The following is a 13,246-nucleotide window of genomic DNA, read 5'->3' on the forward strand; positions in this document are numbered from 1 at the left end:
ACCACACCTCAAACACTTCGCACACACAGACACAAATGTTCAAACACATTCCACAGTATGGGGAAAATAAACTCTGCCTATCCTCCGTTGCTCAAGCACATTTGTTTTAAATATGGTTTCTTCAAGTCCCGCTTTACATGCAAGACAAGTTATCCCAACGCAACAGAAAGCATCGCTAATGCATTTTAACAGCCAGCTGCCAGCACTATGGCATGACAACATTCCTGACTGTAAAATTGAACACTGCTGGACTGAACACCTGAACGTCTATGGCCATGTGTAGGCTATATTACATATCCACATACATTTCTTACACAGATGTGTACGCGTCTTTCGAACAGAGATGGCACCCTATTCCCCATACTAAACTACTTTTGATCAGCGCTCTATGGACCCCATACTAAACTACATAGGGATTACGGTGCCACTTGGGACACAGACGGAGCCTCTAACAGTCATTTTCATGCATACTTCACTGATCCATACAATAATATGCAAACAGCTTTTTACGCAGCAGTAAAATCTCCATCTGTTTTCCCAGATGAACACCGGGTTCTTTTTTCTGTTCTTTTGGGGTCTTACTTGGAAAAGAGGGGAGACGTAAAATAGGATGCAAAGATCTCTACTCACCCACAACCATGAGAGTGAACTCGAAGCCTCTCTTGACAGACTTTCTGTACACTTGGTTTGGGAGATTGGCAAAGCCCACATAACCTTCCAGAAGCTTCTGTTGCTGTAGACCAAAACATCAGTTAATGCTTTTCCCCAACTGTCCGGGCAGGTAACAAGGCTAAACAAAAGTCTGGTTACCAACACTGTTGACTTATTGCTTCAGTAGCTGGGATATCACTTGTCTATAAAAACTGATGACTTGACAGGTTCAGGAAATACATTTTTTTTTTTTAAACAGCAACATGGACAATTTGTTGAGTTGAATTCAATCATTCATCAGATAATTTAATTAATACGCCCAATCTAACATTCTTAAACTATACATACACAAAAGTACACCTTCAAATTAGTGGATTTGGCTAACTCAGCCACACCCATTGCTGACAGGTGTATAAAATCGAGCACACAGCCATGCAACCTCCATAGACAAACATTGGCAGTAGAATGGCCTTACTGAAGAGCTCAGAGACTTTCAACATGGCACCGTCATAGGATGACGCCTTTCCAACAAGGCAGTTCGTCAAATTTCTACCCTGCTAGGGCAGCCCTGGTCAACTATAAGTGCTGTTATTGTGAAGTGGAAACGTCTAGAAGCAACAACAGCTCAGCAACGAAGTGGTAGCCCACACAAGCTCACAGAACGGGACCGCCGAGTGCTGAAGGGAGTAGTGCGTAAAAATCGTCTGTCCTCTACAGAGTTCCAAACTGCGTCTGGAAGAAACATCAAACCGTTCTTGTGCTGTCGGGAGCTTCATAAAATGGGTTTTCATGGCCGAGCAACCGTACACAAGCCTAAGATAACCATTCACAAAGCTAAGAGTCAGCTGGAGTGGTGTAAAGCTCGCCGCCATTAGACTGGAGCAGTGAAAACACATTCTCTGGAATGATGTATCACGCGTCACCATCTGGCAGTCCGACAGACTAATCTGGGTTTGGCGGATGCCAGGAGAACACCACCTACCCCAATACCTAGTGCCAACTGTAAAGTTTGGTGGAGGAGGAATAATGGTCTGGGACTGTTTTTCACTGTTCGGGCTAGGCCCCTTCGTTCCAGTGAAGGGACATTTTTACATTTAAGTTATTTTGCAGACACTCTTTTCCAGAGTGACTTACAGTAGGGAGTGAGTGAAAATCTTAACGCTGCAGCATACAATGACAATCTAGACGATTCTGTGCTTCCAACTTTGTGGCAACAGTCTGGGGAAGGCCATTTCCTGTTTCAGTATGACAATGCCCCTCGTGCAGAAAGCGAGGTCCATACAGAAACGGTTTGTTGAGATCGGTGTGGAAGAACTTGACTGGCCTGCACAGAGCCCTGACCTCACTAATGTGCTTGTGGCTGATTGAAAGCAAGTCCCAGCAGCAATCTTCCAACATCTGGTGGAAAGCCTTCCCAGAAGAGAGGAGGCTGTTAAAAGCAGCAAGTGGGGACCAACTCCATATTAATGCCCATCATTTTGGAAAGAGATGTTCGACAAGCAGGTGTCCACATATACTTTTGTTCATGTTGTGTCTCTTAACATTTTTAAATAAGTAAATGTTATAGCCTAAAAGGTACAGTGGAGTGGCGTTAGGTAATCAGTCACAATAATACTTACAGCTGGTTTGGAGAGTGTGCAGGTCAAGATGGTTGACAATGAGGTGGTGGTGGATGAGAGGAGATGCAGAATGATTCACAGACCACGGTAGACAGGTGGAGCACCAACCATAAAGAAAAAAAATAAGTGAAATACAGTATATCAGTTAAGACCGACAAATGAGTCCACCATCCATCTTGTGTCAGAATAACACATTCATGCCTGCGGATAAAAGCCCAGACGCACTCTCAGGTGTCAATCTCACTTTGACGCCATTTCAATGTGCAAGTGCAATCATGAATAAGAGATATGCCTACTCATATAGTAGTCAGAAAGGCATAGCTTGAGGTATAGTTAACCTTGGTAACTTCTAGCCTATACAATATGCCTGATAGGTCTTGCTACTCTATTTTGCCTATAGCACTCAATCAGATCAGCAGATGTGTGGTGGTGGTACACATCATTTTGGTTTGCTTGGTTAATGCTAGTTCCTGTATCTCTTTCACCAAAAAATGTAATTTTTGACAAATAACTAAGGGTATAACCATTCTTTCCCCACTCAGTTTCTTCATTCTATTTGAAGGGATGTTACCAATGTTTTATAGGGCTAGGTTATTTGTAGTCAAACCCAGGCATAAAAGTCTCAGACAAACAGACAAGCACACATACACACTACCATTCAGAAGTTTGGGGTCACTTAGAAAATGTCCTTGTCTTTGAAAGAAAAGCATATTTTTGTCCATTAAAATAACATCATATTGATCAGAAATAGAGTGTAGACATTGTTAATGTTGTAAATTACTATTGTAGCTAGAAACAGCTGATTTTTTATGGAGTATTTACATAGGCGTACAGAGTCTCAACGTCAAAGGTGAAAAGGCGACTCCGGGATGCTGGCCTTCTAGGCAGAGTTCTTCTCTCCAGTGTCTGTTCTTATACCCATCTTAAATATATTTTATTTTTATTGGCCAGTCTGAGATATGGCTTTTTCTTTGCAACTCTGCCTAGAAGGTCAGCATCCCGGAGTCGCCTCTTCACTGTTGACGTTGAGACTGGTGTTTTGCGGGTACAATTTAATGAAGCTGCCAGTTGAGGACTTGTGAGGTATCTGACTAGTTTGAGAAACAATCTAATGTACTTGTACTCTTGCTCAGTTGTGCACCGAGGCATCCCACTCTTTCTATTCTGGTTAGAGCCAGTTTGCGCTGTTCTGTGAAGGGAGTAAGACACATTGTTGTACGAAATCTTCAGTTTCTTGGCAATTTCTCGCATGAAATAGCATTCATTTCTCAGAACAAGATTAGACTGACGAGTTTCAGAAGAAAATTCTTTGTTTCTGGCCATTTTGAGCCTGTAATCGAACCCACAAATCCTGATGCTCCAAATACTCAACTAGTCTAAAGAAGGTCAGTTTTATTGCTTATTTAATCAGGACAACAGTTTTCAGTTCTGCTAACATAATTGCAAAAGGTTTTTCTAATGATTAATTAGCCTTTTAAAATGATAAACTTGGATTAGCTAACAATGTGCCATTGGAACACAAGAGTGATGGTTGTTGATAATGGGCCTCTAAACGCTTATGTAGATATTCCATATATATTTCTTTTTACATCAACCCTTTCCAGCTACAATAGACATTTACAACATTAACAATGTCTACACTGTATTTCTGATCAATTTCATGTTATTTTAATGGACAAATTAATGTACTTTTCTTTCAGAAACAAGGACATTTAAGTGACCCCAAACTTTTGAACGGCTGTGGATGGATGGATGGATGGATGGATAGATATAGATAGGAGAGTAAAACACGGAGATGAATCACAATTCATGATAGCAGCCATTACTGAAGAGAAGTGTGGGCTCGGAGCCAAAAAATAACCTATTTACCAACTGTACTGACACAGACAAGTTCAGGCTAAAGCAGTAGGACAGACAATGATGCTTGTTATTCAGCACATCAGACAGGAAAGCACGGTCAACCTACCTAGCATTCAAATAGCCTAATCCTGCACTCCTACAGCTCACTTCAGAGGGTCAGTTTTGTTGGAGTTACAACTAACTCAAACTTCCTACAGTATTTTAGGTCCGTTTATGGGAGCTGTCATTGGTTAATCCCAGAGTTGAGGTGATGATGCATCCTTCAGTCATTTCACCGGCTGATGTGAAATGAGATCCAATTGGCTACCAGCCCACAGCCGTGAAATCCCATTGGCCGACAGCCCACAGGCGTCTTCACACGGCTTCCAGTGTTGGAGAGACTGACGAATAGCAGATCATCCTGAGTCAGTAGCTAGACTCCATGTTTCAGTCCTCACACTAACAAAAAGCAATTTCCTACATGTTTCATCTCTCAAACATCGATGTGTAAAGCCATCAACATCAGGATGGCAAGATTGAGCATTCACTCAGGCTATCCCAGACCCAGACAGTTGGGCAAAAATATTGAGATTATTAAGCAGAGGAGTTGTTTTTGCCAGTAAAGCACTGCTCAGAGCAGGAGGCTGTTCATTCCTCTACCGTTTTCAGCTCATTGGCTATCAAACGAACCACTTCCACAGGAGAGGATCTGCCCCACCTGGCCTTCACTCAAGCTCATCGTATTTGAGGGTTATAAGTTGACAGATGTAGCCTACTGTAGCATGCCTCACCGCCCAAGCCACTTCCTCCTGTTGTCTGTCTGTCTGCTCTGGAGCAGAAGCGTCTGTCACGTACACAGTACAACTGTCAGTGGTGCCTGTCGCTGATCAGACAAATGGCAACCACTTCAGCACATAGCTGAGACAGCAGCATCATCATCATCATCATCATCATAATGTTGATCTCTTTGCTAGCTTGCGCTGAGAAGAGACATGTTTGATGTGCAAGTCAGAGCCAATAACAATGAGCCATCCATACTTTTTCGTGAGTCCAAGGGGAGGGTCATAAAAGTTAGCCTCATCTTATGAAAAAAGGAGTGAAATATAGGCTACATGTACCGCAGCTTCCTGACTCATATAGCAGGCATAAGAGGCTTGTCGACATGTACTAAAGGAAGTCAGGTCTTCTTCAAGGCAACACCCATGATACATTTCCAATACCACTGTCAAGGTTGGAGAGAGAGCTTCCACCTAGGCCAGGGTCACAGAGGGACATGTGGTGTGGTGGACATCTGTGTCTTGGCTGTTCACCTCAACCTTTCATAACAATTGCTTTAACAAAGGCCACTACATACCTCCAGGAAAGCAGCACTGCCTTCTCCTTTAGGCCTCCCCTTCCACCACTCTTCCCCATGCTTTTCAATGCACTGATAGCCTGATATATTATGTTCCCACTCACATTGCTACATGGTCCCTTCAAGCAGAGTAGATTTGTTATTCTTCTTTGCTGGTGGTGGGTAAACTGCCGGAAGAGATGTGGTGGGATTAAGGCCAGTCTGCCTCAGAGAGCCCAAGGTTAGAAAGAGGTGTGTTAATCTAACCCTTAAGCAAGGCCTAGCAGGTTAGCCTAGCACAGAAAACTGACTTTGGCTTGCAAATACTAGAGGATACACAGTTGTTGTTCTGTGCTGCTTCAGAAAGTCTGACCCCTCCCATGACCTTTCTGCATCATCCCAAACACTGGACTTACCGGTGTGTGTGTTTGTGTGTACAGTTTTTCCTTCCTCCCCATAAGAGTCTGTCTTGCATGCTATAGAGTGTCTTCATAACAGTCCATTTTATTTCTATACTGTAACTTAGGAATAATGTTAAGTCTGTAGGAGTAAGACAGTCCTGATTGGTCTACATGGACGGTTGATCCATTCTCCCTACACTAGTAGAGGGATGGGGGGGATATATACAGTTACATATCAGGATATTGTCTTTGACGATATATCGTATTGTTGACAATATGACAATATTACTTTTGTGCTAGTTGTCTGTAACTGCACCAACTACAGTATTTTTCCTTCCTAGCTTGTTCTCAATCTTCTTTTTAAATTGGAGGATCCAATTTGTTTTCAGTACTTTCATTTCTATGACTGATCAAAACTCGTTTTCTCATGGCTCTCTTTTGTCCCTCTACAGCAGACATATGGGGAGCAATATGTTTGGAACATCGAATCGCAATATAGAATGGTGAGGATTGTACTACATATAGTATCGGCACCTAAGTATTATGACAATATTGTGAGGTCCCTCGCAATTCCCAGCCCTACAACCTACAATTTAGCCTCGGTTCATCTGAGGCTAAATTTCAATTCTCACCCATGAGTGGATACCATATTTCTCACACCAAAACAATGCTTTTACAATCTTTGAGGGGGACTGAACGAATAGGATAGAGGAAGAATACAAAAATGTAGCTTTTATGGGAACCTAAACAAACTGATGTCTGTGTCATCACAGACATCCTGGCATTCCCAGGCCTCGCCATGTGACACACTGACTCACAGACTGGACTCCTATTGTGTCACTGGGGACAATAGGTCATCACACTGAGGAAGGCCTACAACCCAGAAATTCTCAGTTTCCAACCAATTAACATGACAAAAATAAATTTTCCATACTCCTCGTTTAGAAGAGCCTGAGGATTTTTCAGAAAAGGACAAATCCGATGGAATTTATCCTATGAATAACAAAACACAGGTGTCACTGACACCCCTAGCCCTGACTGACACAAAACTTGTTAGGGAAAGGGGGATACCTAGACAGTTGTACAACTGAATGCCTTGAACTGAAATGTGTCTTCCGCATTTAACCCAACCCCTCTGAATCAGAGAGGTGCAGGGGGCTGACTTAATCGACATCTACGTCTTCGGCGCCTGGGGAACAGTGGGTTAACTGCCTTGCTCAGGGGCAGAATGAAAGATTTGTACCTTGTCAGCTCGGGACTCGATCCAGCAACCTTTCGGTTACTGGCCAAAAGCTCTAACCACTCGGCTACCTTAGCCACAATAATGGAGAGATGACAATTGTTCAATAACAACAGAGAGATATGGTGGGAAACTGCATTTATTTACTCAAGCTAAAGTAATAACATTGCATGCATTCCATAGCGACTAGAGAAAACATTTGAATGGCTAGAGTGACGATCTATGACGGCCTCTACACTCACTGCAAGCCATTCCATGACAGATGCTACAGGTCACATAGAGGAATAACAGAGGCACAGTCACTCAGTCAGAGCATCCACCATGTGAGTACAGTACCACAGTATGAATCCAGTCTCATGTAAAGGACTAGGTTTTCTAAAAAGTAGATACTGCAGTCATCCTACCCCACTCTGAGTAAAACATTTTGTTGATGCTCAATAGAAAGTTTTTGTTTGACATTTTGATAGACACTCAAATGATGTAGGTATCCAACTAGATGTTTGAGGAAGTTTGTAGATTCATAACTTTGCTCAAGGTTTCCCCACACTGACTTTAGCATTGATTAAACCTATTTGAATTCATTCATGATTATTTGACCAACGCTGGCATTTTACATCTGAAACCAAGCTAACATTAGCTACGTCGACTTTTCAGAATAGCAGCCATTCACAGCTAACGTAAACTCACCCCATTCCGTACAAATGTGCGCAACCGCAACATTCAAACGAGGCTACAAAGAAAACTAATGGGACTGTAGCGACTGTGTTGACTTAAAAATCGGTGGTGTGAACTAGGTTTCTATTCAAGCGTTGATCGACTTGGTAATGGCTCTATAGTATTGGAGAAAAGTTGAAAAAAACGGACCCTCCGTTACATCGTGACGTGTCATGTCGTAACGTACAGCACGCATAAAGCAACTATTTCTGTCTTACAATCTCTCTCCACCAGGTGTAGCACTTCTCATCATTTAAAAACAAGAAATGGACAGTGACGGGGGTAAGGGGGGGATACCTAGTCATTTTTTGCTACATCATTGCATGCGATCATCATTCTCAAAGCCGCTGTTTACTTCTAAGATAACTTTAGCACCGCCCTAAAAACCCGATTCAAATTCGACACAAACCTTCAAATAGGTATGTAATGATACATTATATAAACTCTTTATAGTGTTTTATTTACATTTTAGAGGCGATAAGGTGATAAGTTGGACAGATCTAGTGAAAAAAAGCAATTTTCCCACACGACCTCTCACCTTCTCACTATCACGCATTAGTTTCGCTTCCCCACCCGCCATTTTTAAAAAGACCCATTGCCTGCTTGAATTATGCAGAAACGGGCAGCGTTTAGGTCATGTAATTGATCATGTTGGAAAGGGGAGAAATTGTGCTTTACAATGGTATTGACATTACAGTTATTATGGAAGTATTACGTTTTTGTGGCGCTAAAATTGGGGCAATTGTACGGACCAAGGCGTTGTACGAGTTTACGTTAGCAAGCAAACTGCGACGTCAACTATCCAGGCATCACAACCTACTGACTAGCCAGTTAGTGGCAAACGTATTTAAAACTAATCTCGTTCTATCTGTACTAGTAGCTAGTAAGCTAACTTAGCTATGTAACGTTAGTTTTGTTAGCTACTGTAGGTAAGTTACTGTAGTTAGCTAGAAACGTAACGTTAGTTATGATGAGCCTTTGTTGGGGTTGCCAACTTCTCACAAGTACCACAACTGGCATCTGAAGTTTCTCAGTTGACATTCTTCACACAGCATATCCTTTGGCCAGTAACGTTAGTAGTCAATTTATCTGGTTGAAGCAGATAAGTTGACTAACTACTGGCCAAAGGATATGCTGTGTGAAGAATGTCAACTGAGCAACTTTACTGGTTGTATCTCAAAATGCTAGTTAGCTAATGATACAGTAGGTAATAAGTTAGTTATCGTTTGCTAGTACTAGCCGACTCTGTGCCAGGGACCAAACACACTTCACAGTCGAACATATACAGTTAATGCCACAGAGTATTCAGTCATTTTCGAGCTATCGTTGTTTTTCTATTTAAGCAAGTTAACTTAGCTAACTAATTCTGGCAAGATTTTTAGTAGCTAACGTTAGCCGACTAACGTTACCCCGAGGACACAAACGATAACAAAAGTATCAGTATGAATTAACTTACCCATAATGTTGCCGTTCCCAGGCGCTTCACTAACGGACGTTTCACCGTTCGGCATTCCCTTTCACGAATTCACCGGAGACCACAGAACTGTAAAAGTCGTACGCAACTTAATTCGCGTAAGACCAAAAATGTCCACTGTCTGCTTGATGTGAAGGAGACATAGAGATAGATAGAGGACTAGTACCGCAACAAAAAAAAGCCTTATTCTTCTTCTTCGGTGAGGTCTTATGGCGAACTACATACAAAAGGAGTATTGTCGCCGCCAACTGGGCGAGGGTAAAAAGAAAAATGCACAAGAGAAACATCAATTCCACACAGGCAGTGCTATTTACCACCATTGCTAAAAATGACAGAACAGTCCACTTTCTTTACATTAAAATGTCTTGGTACTGCTGGTGATACTCAGCCTGCGGTGTAGGCCTACCTACCCGGTTCATCTGAGGCTAAATTCCAAGTCTCTCCCATGAGTGGATACCATATTTCTCACACCAATCCAATGCTTTTAAAATCTTTCAGGGGGAGTGAGCGAATACGCTACAGGATGAATACAAAAATGTGGCTTTTATGGGCACCTAAACAAACTCCTTCAGTGATATTTGATCTTTCTGCCCTTTTGACAACTTTCGCATAGGAGACTCTCTCAACCGCCCTGATTTTGCCAACCTCAGTCTCTTTCACCCAAATCGGGCATTCCAAGCGATTTCGCTTTAGGTGCTCCACCCCAGTTACAAGGCTTTGCTCCTTGGCCATTCTCTTCTACTAAACATTCAACATCTCCTTCATAGTGATCTATCCCACACGTCCCACATCTCGACTTCTCCTGTCCAAACATTTTACAGCAAGAACATTGTAAAGGGTGGGGATACGAGAGCTTTGATAGGATAGTACACATATCCCAGCTACACTACCCAAAAGCCTGGGCAGCACCATTGAGGACTTTCACCAGAGGTGGGAAAAGAAGCGAGACATCTCACTCACTGCTTTTTCCTGGTTCATATACAGTCAATGAACGAAGCAGACCAAATCAAATGTATTTATATAGCCCTTCTTACTTCAGCTGATATCTCAAAGTGCTGTACAGAAACCCAGCCTAAAACCCCAAACAGCAAACAATGCAGGTGTAGAAGCACGACCAGACCTAGTTGCTAATGCATTGGTGCCTATGGGAGAGCCACTCCTTAAGCAGATTTTTTCAATGGTAAATGGCCCGAGTGGGACATCTTCATTTATCCACAATCTTTGCTTACCACTGCATCCCACTGCTGGCTTACCTTTTAAGGTAAGCAAGGTTGGTCCTGGATTTTTTCTTTACATTTTTTTTATTTCACCTTTATTGAACCAGGTAGGCTAGTTGAGAACAAGTTCTCATTTACAACTGCGACCTGGCCAAGATAAAGCATAGCAGTGTGAACAGACAACAACACAGAGTTACACATGGAGTAAACAATAAACAAGTCAATAACACAGTAGGAAAACAAAAAAAATGAGTCTATATACATTGTGTGCAAAAGGCATGAGGAAGTAGGCAATAAATAGGCCATAGGAGGATGGGAGACCAGATGCTGCTGGAAGTGGTGTTGGAGGGCCAGTAGGAGGCACTCTTTCCTCTGGTCTAAAAAAATACATTCCAATGCCCCAGGGCAGTGATTTGGGACATTGCACTGTGTAGATAAATAAATTAGATGTTCTAAGTCCATAACAATGCTTAAACCACACCAGGAGCCCACTTTTGAGGTCTGGGAAAAATCTACCAAAAAAATTATTTTTTTAAGTGTAGATACCTTTATTTCATGTGCACAGGCACTGTTGTTTGGTTACCAGTGTTTCTGTAGCACGAGATGGAGTTTGCAAAATAAATGGCCACTGCATTGATGCAAATAATCTTGATATCATTCTGCCATTTAGGCATAAGCTACTTTGTAACTAGTTAATATTTAATTGAGACAGTTTTTGGGAAAGCCTTTCCATCTACAAGAAGATGGTTAGGCCTATCATTACCTTTGATATATTTTTCTTGTTCCTTAATATATTTACTTCCTACAGATGTAGGATCTTAATTGTATCACTCTTTTGTTGCTGAGAATGTTCCTCTACAGCAGAAAATGCAAACTTGTAGTGTATTCAAGGTTTCAAAAGGCTTCTAAAGTTTGCAATTGACACTTTAAATGTCAAACAAAAAATGTATCAACCCCTACAAAAAAAATGTCTTCAATTATAATCCCCATTATAATTCACATTTCCTGTTGCTGCAGGATATTTTCCTGCGGAATGAAATGTCTCAAATTAAGATCCTGCTTCTGTACTATGAAGCATATCTTACCTTGCTTCAAAGTAGCCTATAAACAAAATCCCATCATAGAAGCGTGGAGGCAATTATTTTATAAAGACTTCCTCATATGCGTCCTCCTGTTCTATTGGTTTTTTTCAACTTTATTTTATTGTCTAGCAGCCATATTAGCAATCCATGACAGTTGTTGCATCTTTAGATCTCTACATTTCTTATGGATATTTCCATTTCTGTTCATAAAACCACTTGCATGTGCAGTGCACCTTTTAGAAAGGTGTTTTCCGCAAATTGCATTTTGGAACATTAGCACGTAGGCCTACCGCCGTGTGCACATTGCTGCGCCTAAATTTGTAAGAAATAGCATCATAGTTTATCAACATTTTAAGCTAAACATTCTCATCTGTTCCATCAGCCTCATTAATTGATACAGTGTATACCGCCACTACACTACTTTGATACACATCGTGGGGATTAACAAGTGACTATGTGCAATGCTCACTGAAAAATAAGTGGGTATATGGTGTATAACTGTGTACACCCTCCACTACTCCACTGGCTGGGACATCCTATTGGTTAAGGAAGGATCACATAATTCCATCCAGGTCACCAGGCGGGATCAGCCAATTAATTATACTTCTGAGCAAACATTACATAACCGCAGATGGCAGTAACCTTGGCTTTATACCTAATCAAACAACACACTCCAGGTGGTAGTATTCACCCTTTCAGTTTGTTTACCAACTCATAGATGTAGTAGAAAAATAAAATGGACTACTCCAATGGAGCAGCCCATGCTGCACAGACGCTATAATAGGACAGATACAGATCTAACTATCTCTATGGGAGGAGATTAGAAATGCGTATGGTACCCTTGGTGAAGAACAATGGAGCGAAATGAGAGGAATGTATCGCGAGATTTTAGGACCACACCAGAAAGATTACTGAGCAGGGGTCCCAGATCATCACTCTTTTCTTAAACCCCTGATTTACTAACAGCATTATAACTGACTCACATCAGCTATAAGGTATGTATATTGCCGTAGGCCTATAGTAAAGTAGGTTATAAATAATTTCTGCCCGTATGCCATGGTTGGTTTATGAAACCCTATACCATGATATATATGATTGAATGATTCATTCATGGATTGATAATATGACTTATGCTGCCACCTAGTGGTTATTGTATGAAAGATATACCATAATCAACAGGCAAACAGGCCATCTTTATTTAAAGAACTTCACAATATACACAATGGGATCTTCATCCAAGAGGTCTTGACATCTATGGCACAGGAGATAGCATGCCTTCCCTATCGCCATAGTGTCACTGGATCAAGCATCTTGATAGCTCCCTTCTAAGTCCAACACATTATCTACATTTAAAATGTAAGAAAGAAAAAAAATCTACTGTATTATTGACTGAATGTTTGTTTATTCCATGTGCAACTCTGTGTTGTTGTATGTGTTGAACTGCTGTGCTTTATGTTGGCCAGGTCGCAGTTGTAAATGAGAACTTGTTCTCAACTAGCCTACCTGGTTAAATAAAGGTGAAATAAAAAAATTAATTGGTGGCAGCGTTGGGATTAGGCCACAGTACCTCAGGCCTTTCTTAAAATCATCACCAACACAGAAGAGGAAAATTAGACTGTAACATTGAGCACTAAACAGCCTTGAAACTCTGAATACACCATCTAACCACATGACAG

General features: G+C 41.5%; 1 protein-coding gene across 3 annotated transcripts in view; it reads right to left on the reverse strand.

The window, feature by feature from the left end:
• LOC129831018 (septin-7-like) overlaps window positions 1-9,483 on the reverse strand; it is a 50,822-nt gene extending 41,339 nt beyond the window's left edge. Inside the window, exons 1-3 of one of the 3 annotated variants that reach the window (XM_055893995.1) lie at window positions 9,254-9,483; window positions 7,754-7,755; window positions 631-733 (exon numbers count right to left, since the gene is read on the reverse strand). In XM_055893995.1, the coding sequence (XP_055749970.1) occupies window positions 631-733; window positions 7,754-7,755; window positions 9,254-9,308 (160 nt within the window). In that variant the 5' untranslated portion in view covers window positions 9,309-9,483. The remainder of the gene's footprint in view (window positions 1-630; window positions 734-7,753; window positions 7,756-9,253) is intronic. The other 2 variants (XM_055893993.1, XM_055893994.1) reach the window with 2 other exon arrangements.
• Between the last annotated feature and the right edge of the window lie 3,763 nt (window positions 9,484-13,246).

The sequence above is a fragment of the Salvelinus fontinalis genome, chromosome 32, assembly GCF_029448725.1.
Source record: "Salvelinus fontinalis isolate EN_2023a chromosome 32, ASM2944872v1, whole genome shotgun sequence".
NCBI lineage: Eukaryota > Metazoa > Chordata > Actinopteri > Salmoniformes > Salmonidae > Salvelinus > Salvelinus fontinalis.